Here is an 11,858-nt window from a genome sequence, read left to right as displayed (position 1 = left end):
CAGAAGAAGAGAAGGTGCTGGAGCAGCAATAGCCTTTCATCCAAGGGTAACAGGGAAGGGATGACCCTAACGTGGAAGGGGGACTCCACTAGGTATATTAATCAGTACCTGTCTGTGAGATTCCTATAAAGAAACTTAAAACTGATAGAGGCAAACACAGAAAAAGATTGGGCTGAAGTTCGGGATTAACTCCCTTACCTGGAAATCTGAAGGAGGAGGAGATAAAACTGATCGGCATTTGCTAGCTTTGATTTCTCTTCTTTGAAGGCCTTCAGGTTTTCTATCTAATGAGGAATAAAGAATCAAGACTGCAGGACTGCACTGCATTTACTGCTCTGTGATTTAAGCAAACCACATTTCTGTCCTGACCTCATGCTTTTCAGGCAGCAGCTTGAGCAACTGCTTCAGCACCTCGACATCAAACTTGGTCCTGTCCCCGTTCTGGACCATGGCAGCCACCTCTTCATTGGAGCTGCAGAGAGGAGGAGCAGAGTCAGCAGTCACCCAAAGGCCCTTGTTCCATAATCACATGCTACTGAGATACGTATCCATGCAAGTGCTCCATGCTTTGCCTAATGAGGGCCACAGTAATCCAAGAGGAAGCCTGTCACAGTGATTAACCGTGGACTTGGAAGATCCATATTCAAATCCCCACTATGCCCAAAGTTTTGCTTCTGGCCCTGGCCAAATGACTCAGGACCAGAGATTAATCTTGCAATTTAGATGCCTGTCCCTACGTATTTGATTGTCTTAAAAAAAAAAAATCTGATTCTTAAGTTCTCTGTTGGCTCTGTTTTCACTAGGGGTTTGCTCCACAGAGGGCTTTTACAACCTAAATCACCCTATGACTCTGTGCCACAACTTCTTCTCTGTAAAATGAGATGTAAAGCCTTTTCCAGCAGGAACATTGCATGTAAAAACACAAACAAGCCCCCAGACCCAGTGTTTTAAAGACATAAGCTGGGAAAGGTTCAGATGTTTCAGTAACACAGATCACAAAAGCACAACGGCTGGAATAGATTTTGTGAGCACCTTACAGACACTAGGCAAAAGCTGCTCAAAGTTTTGGCAACTATCATGAAAACTGGCCATATCTTACCATTTAAATTGCTTCAAAAATATGTTCAAATTGAGACTTTTCTTGGAGTCCAAAAATGTGATCTTCATTAAAGAAAAAGAAGATATTCAATATTAGATGAGCTGTCTGTGGTGATCTTTATTCTAAAGAATGAGAACGACCGCCTCACCTCCTTTGGTTCTGCCTTCACTGGTGCAGCCGTTTTCTCCTTGGGGGTTGGTTGTGGAAAGCAAAACAGTTGCTCTATGCTTGTATAATTGGGCTCTATGGTTTCCTCATTGCTGCTACCCACTGAAGCCCACATCGAGTGACTTTCTGAAAAAAGACAAGGTATTCAGAGAGTTTACAGGGGCAGCGAAAATCTCCTGGCTTTTGGGGCAACATGAGTTGCTAGTAGGGAAACTCCTCAGAAAATGAATGAAATATAGTTAACTCAAACTCAGTAATAGCACCAGAACCATTACGAACAATTTAGACAATGTACTGGGCCCTTCAGAATGTGAAGATACTCACATTTACTGCTTAACCAGCTAGAGGACAATACTATGTGCTAGCAAGGAAAAAGGCACCTATCCTGGTGGTACTTTGGTATGTACTTGTATGGTTTGGTACTTTAGGCCAAAATGTGCTGATAAGAAAATGAAGCATGAGGCAGACAGAGGTCATGCAGCCACCATGCCCTCCCTAAAACTGCATTCTCCTCCATGACTGGGTTAGCAAATTGGGTTAGCATGAGAAGGGCCTCAGCCATTTCTTTCCTGGTCCCATGCATGATATTATTTTTGTTCCTTGCATGCCAGCAGAGCGATCAGGCACAACCTGGCCATTTTCTAACTGTGACCTCCTTAAATTTTTCATTTTGTAATCTAGCCTCCTTCTGGAATGCTGGATATAGGACTACTTGAATTAATGAATTAATCCCCACTGCACTTTTAGAAATATCTTTTCTTTGAACACCTAAGCTTGGCTGTAGAGATCTCTACTGAAATAATCCCAACAATGAACAGCCCTTGTGGTTAAAAATGTGCATTATTTAGACCTGACCTATGCCACCTTCCATACAGTGGATGGTTGATTGTCTAGGTCAAGGCTGACCTTGCCTACCCTTGTTTTTTCTCACATTTCAGGCTCCTTTTTGGATCCATTAGGAGAGGGAAATGTGATCCACAGATCGAGAAACAAGTCAATATTTCTCGTGGCTCTTCAACACTTTCAGTGTCCTTCCTGAGTTGTGGCTGATGCCCCCTCTCCATGACCTCTGCCATCTTTTTCACCATGGCAGCTTTCCAGAGTACCTGACACTGACACATGCTTTTAGTCATGCCTTTCATATACCCAGATGCAAGTATATATGAACTGGGGAACAGACAGTCTTGAACCCAGATCAGAGCCCATTGAAAACCTAAGCTCAGGGTATGTCATCACAAATTAGGGGAATCTTCTCATCCATCCCCCTGCTTTTAATTTCAAAAGATTTTAGTTCTAAACAAGCTATTCCAAAATACTGATCTAGCTGGAATGGTCACTAAATATTACTAGGTTAATGGTACTTTTTTTTGTTAAGCTTTGAAGGTCAGATGTACTGGAAATCACAGAAGTTCTGTTTCTAAATGGAGTCAACCAGATTTGACATAGTCAGAGAAAGCGGGGAACTGTTTTTCTCCTGGGTGAAGTGACTTTTTGCCAGGGGCACGCACCTCTCACCACGTTGGAGGGCAGCTTTTGCCAGTTCAGCTTCTTCATTCTCAGTGTTGGCGTCTTCACCGCCTTGTGGATGGGCCTGCTGGAGCCGACTGGGCAGATGAACTGGGCAGCCTCAATGGCTTCTATATGATCTCCCGGGATGCCTCCCATGCCAGGCAGTGGGGGAGGGGGTGGGACGCCCCCCATGCCAGGCAGTGGGGGAGGGGGTGGGACGCCCCCCATGCCAGGCAGTGGGGGAGGGGGTGGAATGGCCCCCATGCCGGGCAGCGGTGGAGGAGGTGGGATGCCCCCCATGCCGGGCAGCGGTGGAGGGGGTGGGATGCCCCCCATGCCAGGCAGTGGTGGAGGGGGTGGTACGGCTGCCACACCAAGAAGGGGGGGTGCAGAGGGTGGAGGCATGCCTGGGAGCGGAGGGGCTGGAGGCACATCCATCATGGGGCATGCAGGGGGCATGGCTGCCACGCCTGGGAGCGGTGGAGGGGGTGGTGGGGGTGGTGGGGGTGGAGGTGCTGGGGCAGAGGCAGCGATGGGTGCAGGGGTAAATGTCTCCGGCGAAGCCGAGCAGGCTGAGAGCTGGCAGGATGAAATCTTCTCTTCTGCAGTTGGTGGCCCTGATGGAGGTGCTGGTGCCTTGGAGGGGTTAGTTGATCTCACAGGGCTCTGAACTGCACTTGCACACACTTCCAGTTCAGTCTGAACACCTTCATTCATATTCCCGGACAGACGGTTTTCAGCTCGCTTTTGCTTGTTTGGATGTTTCTTGATAGATAACAACCTCTCGATGACTTCTTCAACTGTGTTTCCCTGGACTAAAAAACAGGTGAGGGTCAGTGGAGGAGACAGGGCTCAAAGGTTGGTTCATGCTATTCAACCTCCCTCAAGCGCCACATCCGGATCCACAGAACCCACTCCCTGGAGTCACGTTACAAAACTGTGCTTTTTCCTTCCATGCAATTTCCTTCCCAGGGTCCTGGCCCAGCTCAAAGCCCATAAACACTGCATTAAACATGACCGCCAGCAAGGCTAGCCAGCACCAGCAGCAGGATACCAATGAAGACAGAGAGTCCCACTGACTCCTACCACCCAAAGCCCACTGCAACGTTAGGCCTTAACCATCAAAGCGAGGCAGTGAATCCTAAGCTGACTGATAAACATGGCCAGCTCTCACTGGCATCTACAGGTCCAGGGTTTCACACCAAGACTTGACCCCATGTCGTATGAGAGTTTTGTCTCTGCTTCTGTTCAGTTCTTAGGATGCCCCATAGCTTCTTTCCTGTGCATTTGGGAAGGACTTGTGGAGGTATTGGACAGGGAGAGGGAAAAAAAGAGGTTAGTGCAAGGCTGGAAGTACGTTCCACTCTTATGTCAGTCTTACTGTCATTTGCGAGCAAAATGGCTCTGTTCACTACAGCATCCAGGGACTCCCACAGCAAGAGGCTGGAGTGGTGAGACGGTTCCAGGTGCAGAAGGCTCTGGAGGATGGACAACAGCTGGATGGAAACTGGAGAGCGGCTCACCTGGAAGACAAGGTGCTTTCGATTAAGGGTAAGGCTGTGCACCAGACTGGTTCCAAGCAAAGTGTGTCAGCTTTGCCATTGCATGATCTTGTTCCCCACATGAGGGCCTACTTACTTTATTGAAGAGAGATGAAAAGACCTCATGATGATCGTTCATGTTTATCCCATCACATATCTTTAACAATTCCTCATCATCTTCTATCTTGAACTCCTCAAATGTGTCACACTGGATAAGCAGATCCTCCTCCTCTATGTCTCTGCAATCGTACAGCATTCATTTTCATTGGAGAGCCCTTCACTGATGATTCAGATGATTGTTTTTGTTTAAATTGTTTTTATCTTTTTGCCTCTTGGACTCAGCCAGTCAGTGTTGAAAGTACCCAACTCTAACTTATTTATAAAGGATCAAATCCCATCAGCACTTTCTTTCTTGAACTGAATATACCTCTATCTACAGTCAACACATGGAAATGAACGTGACTTTTCACGGCATAATATAGCTCAGTGTATGCTTTGTATGGACATCTCCTTGGAGGTATAACAACAGAGTGGCATTTCCACCCTTTTGAAATCTGGCCTTGTTTTTGTTTTTTTTTTTTGTCAAGACAAAGAAAAAATATGCAAGTGCTGTTTCTGTTTGAAGGTATTTTCCTCTCTGCTATTCAATATTAGATTTAAAAAAACCCCTAAAGCCAAGTTTTTCAGTTCTCTTGAGTACTCTCAAGGCAGGAACTCTACCCTTGCTAGCTGGTAGTATTGAAAAAATCATTTCTCTCCTAATTTTTAAAGGGCTGAATGGAGAAATTCAAATTACATGGGTAACTGCAACTAACATATAATGCATTCTAGAATTTACCATGGGTGCTTCTGACAGAACACCCTTTTTAAATTAAGAAATTGTGAAGATAGATATGTCTAGGTAGGCATTAGTGAAGTGTCTTAGCTGCATCCTTCTAGGACAAAGACCAGCCGTGAAGCAGTTTTGAATACACCAAGCCATTCAGGGAGCCTAGAGCATCAGTTCGGGTTCAATCTGAAACGCTGTCTCAGCAAGGACATTGTTGTGCCTTGTTCTGCCTGCGCCCAGAACATCTGCCAATGCCATCTGCGACAACAGCTGCTGCAGGAATACGGTGGCTGGTGAGAATGTCTTAATGTTGGCCAAAAGCCTCTGGTTCCCACGTAAAGTGTGCACGCTACCATGGTTGACTCCACCCAGGTTCCTTTCACTGTACACCACTGAAGGCTGGTAAGTGTTATGTTTCCATAGCTATATTACTATGAATCTCATTTATAAAAGAAAATTTAAATGGTGATCCTTACCTTAGCTTGTCTAAAATATCCAACAACTGAAGCCCTGAGAACAAAAAAATATATATATTGGCATTTTGGCCTACTTGACACTGAAGTATTATGACCATCATATAATGGTATTCTCTAAATACATTTTGCAGAAATAAAAAGTGAAAATATCTTCATATGGATCTATCAAAATGGATAGGTTCATTGATCAAATGAGGAGACCTATAGTAGACACATCTGCAGCTGAGTGAAACATAGAGCATCCCCTTAGAATTACTGAGGGACACAAGCACTTCTGGGGCATGACTCACCTCATTCTGAATTAGATGTCTAAAATAAGTCAAATGAATTGTGCAGTCATATGCCCCTTTCTCCCACAGAAAGAAATGGAGCATAGGCTCATCAGCTCAGATAAGCACATTATTTGAGATGAATCCTAACTACGGTGCTTAGGATTCCAATATTCAAGTAGTTGGAAGTGATCCTGAATCACAGGTAAACTTCTTTGGGAAAACTGAGTGGCTGCAGGGTGAAGAAGCCTCAGATCCTATTGGGAGGAGTTGCAATTTATGGAAATGTGGCCCCGTAAGATGGTTGGCTATAGAAACATATTGAAGACGTTCAAAGAATAGAGTTCTGTTGGGATGCCAGAGGAGATCAAAGCTATGGGAAAGCAGCAAAGAAAGGTTAAATACATCTGGTTAAAAAAGGTTGTTTAAGAGAAGAAAAGAGTCAAAAGCCAAGGGGTATGGCTTTAGCAATTGCGCAGTTTTGCTCCCCATCCCTCTTTAATCATCTTATCGATACATTAAAGAATAAAGCCGTAAAACTGCCCTGTTTTTGGAACCAATTTTCTCTGAAGAAAGTTAGGTGCAACAAATTTTCTTACCTATGAACTCGTTTCTGATTTGTGTTCTTGTTCTTAGCTCTTCTTTCCCCAATATTATGGCATTGATAGCACTCAGCAGTGTCACCATGTATGGTACGTTATCTGTATTTGAGAGCTCATTCATTATGACACTGAATCGATACTGCTGGTTCTTCACACTCTGTTAATAACACAAGTGACATTTCTGTTCAGACAGTTCAGAAACTTCTTCCTCTAAATGAAGGCTCTCAAATAGAATTAGCATCTTAAAACCTCTGTCAGTTTATCCTGCTGAGCACAAAACAGGAAGATATGGCTAAAAGCCACATTTCCCAGCCACGGAGCAGTGTCTGGTCAGCAGAGAAAGTCAGTGAAACTCCTCTCAGATCCCTTTATGCTTTCTGACAACAGATGAACAACCTGGATTTTGGGCCAGTGAAACCCATGGATGCGGCACCTTTTATTTGGTTAATCTGGTGGCACTTTTCCTGCCAGAAAGGACCTTGTGGTTGGCAGGAGGCTGCCTGTAGACAGCTCACAGGGCAGCACCTTGGACTTCTGCTGACACAGAACTGGCCAGGCCAAAATTCCTACAAATTTCACCATATAAATCCCTGCATCTCTTACCAAAATGATGCAAAATGAACCTCATTTCTATTCCTTTTCTGTGGTACATGGACCTACCTGCATGAATCAGACCCCAAGTGAGTGTTCGCACATACTATGAAGCAGCAGTAACTCCTGCTGCAGTCCAACACTTGCCTTGTAATGGTCCAGGGCATCCAAAGCCAAAGCGTGGCCATCTGATGAATAAATGCACAGTGCAGCCAGGAGCTCAAATACTTGCTTTTTGACCATGACGTTAGTTGTGTCAAGTGCTGGGGGGGGAAAAAAAACAAAAGAAAAAAGCAATTTATAATGGCAGATTAATGTTCTGAATCTCAGTGTCTTCTGATATTGGCTTATGACAAGTGGTAGAAAAAAGATTTAAGAAGTAGTACCACAGTACATGGAAGATGGGAAAAAATATCCCATTTTACAGCTATCTCATCCCAACCACAATATGTGGTAGTAACTTCTAGTGGGAATAGCAAATGCTAGTTTACTTACCCTACAGGCATTTTGACTGCTGCTTATAGCTGTTCACCTGCTCCAAGTACTAGTGGAAGTGCTGCCAACAGCAGACAAGATCTCAGCAATTGCAGTCACACATTTTATTTCCAGTTTTCAAAGACGGGTATTTTCTAGAATGGCAGATGAACCACTGCCATTTTCTCCAATAATGAGTTTTATTTTTAGTGCAGAAGCACCCAGTATGCACGTCACATAGGCCAGTTGTTCTAACCAGGCCTCACGTATTTCCTTTTCTTCCACTACTGTTTCTCTGTGAGCCCTGGGAGGTGTGGGGGAGCGGATTAGATTGTCTCACTTTTCTTTTATTATTGTACAAAGAAGCCAGACCACTCAAAAACCCAGAGTGTCCCCTTATTTGTCACAGTACAAAAATGCCAGTTTTATATTTCACACTGGTTAAAAAAATATAGGGTGGAGAGAAAGGAAGAGGACTTTAAAACTGAAGAGTGGAACAAGCCAGCTTTCAGCCTAAATGCATTTTAAAGAGATATTAAAAAGGCTTTCTAAGCACAGCTGCGATCTCAGCTCTGCAGAGCAGCACAGAAGTTTTCCTCCAGGCCTCACCGTAGTTAAGTGCTGTGCAAGTAAGTCCTAGGACAAGTTTGCTGCCTAATGAGGAGTCAAGTGAATGGCAGGAGAAAGCAAGTGGCATTATCTGCAATTTTATAGACGGGAACAGACTGGGCAGCAGAGAGAATGGGCTCTCTTGAGTCTAAACCATGCCAGACTCTTTCCTCTTTATGGGCTGCAAGTCTCCAAGCCCTCTGAATTTCTCTCTCTCTCTCTCTGCCCTTGGGCCTGACAAAAACTAAACGGCAAATGTCTGCTGACAAGTCGAAAGCTGAGAGGTCGTGGACTTCTCATGCCCGCCTAAGGCTCAGGCAGGGTTTATCCTGACTCCTCAGGGAGCTAAGAAGACATTCGTGTGGAAGTGAGCCCACCTATATAGCAGAGAGTGGCAAAGGCAATGTCATTTCAAAGCAGTATTATTTTAAAGAGGAAAACAATCCGTGTTATTAATCAGCTGCGATAAAGAACTTGCAAGAAGCCTATTAACACCTTTGGATATATAAAAAGTGACAGAATAGTGGGATAATTGAAAGACACATCTGTGAAATACGTCCAGTGCAGGGCGGGAAGATAAGCAGCAGAAACTTTTCCTGCAAAGTCTCCCCCTGCCATGTGTAGTGGGTGAAATAAGAAGACGTCTTCTTACCTTGGAAGAGTTTTCTGACGTAGCCCTCATTGCTGACAATGTACTCGATCCCTTTGTGGGAGTTCATCACCGCTCGCACACAATTAATGCAGGTGAGCTGAAGCAAGGCGTCAGAAATCCTGGCCACCCCTCGCCCAGACAGCCTGTCCAGGGCCTCCAAGAGGAGGTCGAGTCCGCACAGCTCCAGGAACTGGACCATCCAGGTGTCGTCACTGTTCTCCAGCCGCTTCTTCAGCCCGGAGTAGTTCACCACGGAAGGCATTTGTAGGAGGCGGATGCACAGCTCCGGCTCCGCATTTTCCAGGTTGGCCTCCGACTGGTCTGTCTCCTGGGGCCCGAGTTTCTCCTTCAGGGCAGCCCATTTTTTGTGGGCACCTTCCTTTTTGATGGACATTGTGAACAATTTATCCTGAAAGGACAGGAAAAGACAGAGTGAGAATTCTATCTGGACTGACCACCAACCCTTGGCAGTAGTGGTTTTTCTCCCAGTGATCAGGACTTAAACCACAGCCACAGCAGGCCTCTTCTTAGGCCAGCTCTCACGCATGTGGGGCACACACTGGAACCAGTCCTCTGTTGAGAAACTAAATATATTCCCCACTTAACCACGCACATTACATTCAGGCCCTGAAAACTCTGTAGACAGACTCTTAGCACATCTAAGCCAGCAAATACAGCTTTAAAAGTAGCCAATTTACACCAGTCAATAGCCACTGCCTATTTTCATGCAGTGAAAGGACAAGGTTGGAAGCAGCATTATCAACTCTGAACTCCTTATGCCCATTTAACCTCTTTAAAATCTCACTACACTGGCAAGGTTGTGCAGTTTCTAAGTGTTTGTAGTGGGATGAAGTCATTTTGAGCATATCCTGCTCTTAAGAGCATCCGATTACTGTGTTATTTTTTGCTTTTGTTTCTTTTGACTGATGTGGAGGTTAATTTTACAGCACTCACTTAATCTCTTCCTGTCTGCTCTAACAGCAAATACGTTTGCAAAACGTGGTGCTTGTGTGTGATAATGTGAGAGCCCAACAGGTTACAAGCGGAGGACCTGCAGCGGGAAGCTATTAAAGCAGCAGTACATCTGGCCAAAAATGGGGAACAGCTTTTTCAAGGCCCATCTCCCTGGGGCACACGGTCCACCTCAGCCACTCTGTTCGCAGCAATGAGTGTGAGGGGCTGATGCCCCACAGAGAAATATCAAAACCTAGTTAAATTAACCCTGGGTGACAAACTTTATGTTTGAGGCAGGTTTTTCATTTTTAGACCTGTAGTGATTAAGATACAGAATGTAAGCGCTTTTCACAGATTTTAAGCAACCATTTCAAATCCCAGGTGCTCTGCTGTCCTACGCAAGCAGGATAACTCCAGCACCTGCCTCCCTGGTCCCCGAGCCACATGTCAGGCAGCAGTGCCGGACCCGCGACGGCTCGTGTGTCCACAGCCAGGTACTAACGCCACCTCCCCTCCCTGCCATGCTGCTGCAACCCTCCTGTACACAGGGCTGAGGAGCCCCATGGAGGTCAGGAGAACTCGGGGGGCTAGCTGGCCTCCGAAACAGGCTGACACGGGAAGACTCCCCTCTGCCCTGTCCCCTGGTTGCCACCTCTTGGCCACAGCACTCAGCTCGGTCACCCCAAGGCTTTCCCGCAGACAGCAGCATCACGTCTCTCCTCTTTTTGCCACCCCTTTTGCTCAGAGTGGACAACAGAACTGCTTCATAGCACTGGACAAACCAGTCAGGGTAGGGACAGCAGTGAGGTGCTGGCACTCCCTGTCCTAAGGCTTGCCTGCCTCTGCTGTAGGTAAGCCCCAAGGCGGCTAGAGGCAGACAGGTCTGGCCAAGTGGTGCAGAGCCATACCAAATCTCCACCTCCTGTGACTTTATTACATTACGCACTAGTCGAGGGTTCCCTTAAAACCCCAGCTCTAGACTCAAGGGATTATAGGAGAATCTTGCTCTCCCTTCTAAACTCCAGCACTAGCTGTTTCTAACCATGCAGAGCGTAGGGAACGGCTTGAAAATCCAGACTGAAAGTCTCTGAAAGGTTTACTTGCTAGAAGGCCAAGAAAAAGGACCAGTCATTTACAACTATTCAAAATAAACTTCTTACTCTAAAGCCTGCCTTGTGATTTTTACTGAGGATCGAAGTGTTTCGAGAGGTACTCACTGCTTTCCTGCAACAGAGCCGCATGCCCCATGTACTGCCTGAGGTTTTCTGGTTTACCAGACAGTCTCCTTTCAGTAGTCACTCCTCCGGCAATCTCCAGATGAAGTTTGCGTAATAATTCGTGGTAGACATTTAGGGAATGATATTGTGGGTCTAAACATGTCTCTTGGAAGGATGCAAAGTGCAGGGAATGGGCTATCCTGAACAGCTAGAGTAAGCAGCCCCTGGGGGAAGGTGATGGGTGAAACTTTTTGCCAAGGGCACTCAAGTCACGACTCAGGGCTTTAAAGGCTGTTGAGTAAGGGTCAGAGAGGTGGTGAAGTTAGAGGGATATAGTCACAGAAAATCCTCATACGCTTTTAGAGAGCTGTGGAGAAAACCTTTTGCAGAGTTTCCCTTTGCTTCAAAGGGGGAAGAAATTCTTGGCCAGGAGCCCAGTTGTGCACTGTTTTGTTAACTGAAAAAAAGATAGATGGTCATGATGGAAAAATGTGAGGTTGCGAATATAGCATTTGAGGACATACTGTACAGCTTAAAATAATAAAAAAAAGACCATATTAAAAAGGAACAAAAACAAACTCCTACCAAAGTACAGGCCAGAGTTTCTAAGATTTGTCACAACTGTCGGAAACCCAGAGCCCTTACTCACTCTTGGCAAAAGTTTTGTTGGAGTTGGTCACTCCCCCAGTTGCTCCTCTGTACCCAAGCCCAGGAATTTGGGTTTGGCACGAAGCAAGGGAGAAGCAAAATCCTCCCTCCCCAGCACAGCGAGGTGTGCTGCCGCCACCATCGCAGCCCTGGCGCCGCGGCGGCGTCCCACCGCTCTCGCCTTAGGCAAATTTACAGTCAGAGGGCTGGACAGGCGCTC

At 45.8% G+C, this 11,858-nt stretch overlaps 1 protein-coding gene across 3 annotated transcripts in view; it reads right to left on the bottom strand.

Annotated features, from left to right (window-relative positions):
- INF2 (inverted formin 2) overlaps positions 1-11,858 on the bottom strand; it is a 45,939-nt gene that overhangs the window by 16,538 nt on the left and 17,543 nt on the right. For all 3 annotated transcript variants that reach the window (XM_067295058.1, XM_067295060.1, XM_067295059.1), the window contains exons 2-12: positions 8,820-9,228; positions 7,232-7,347; positions 6,491-6,650; positions 5,623-5,656; positions 4,415-4,556; positions 4,158-4,299; positions 2,776-3,591; positions 1,248-1,393; positions 1,100-1,161; positions 370-472; positions 199-284 (exon numbers count right to left, since the gene is read on the bottom strand). In XM_067295058.1, coding sequence (XP_067151159.1) covers positions 199-284; positions 370-472; positions 1,100-1,161; positions 1,248-1,393; positions 2,776-3,591; positions 4,158-4,299; positions 4,415-4,556; positions 5,623-5,656; positions 6,491-6,650; positions 7,232-7,347; positions 8,820-9,213 — 2,201 coding nt within the window. In that variant the 5' untranslated portion in view covers positions 9,214-9,228. The remainder of the gene's footprint in view (positions 1-198; positions 285-369; positions 473-1,099; positions 1,162-1,247; positions 1,394-2,775; positions 3,592-4,157; positions 4,300-4,414; positions 4,557-5,622; positions 5,657-6,490; positions 6,651-7,231; positions 7,348-8,819; positions 9,229-11,858) is intronic.

This window comes from Apteryx mantelli, chromosome 4 (assembly GCF_036417845.1).
Source record: "Apteryx mantelli isolate bAptMan1 chromosome 4, bAptMan1.hap1, whole genome shotgun sequence".
NCBI classification, from domain to species: Eukaryota; Metazoa; Chordata; class Aves; order Apterygiformes; family Apterygidae; genus Apteryx; species Apteryx mantelli.
This window is presented reverse-complemented; position numbering and strand designations above follow the sequence as displayed.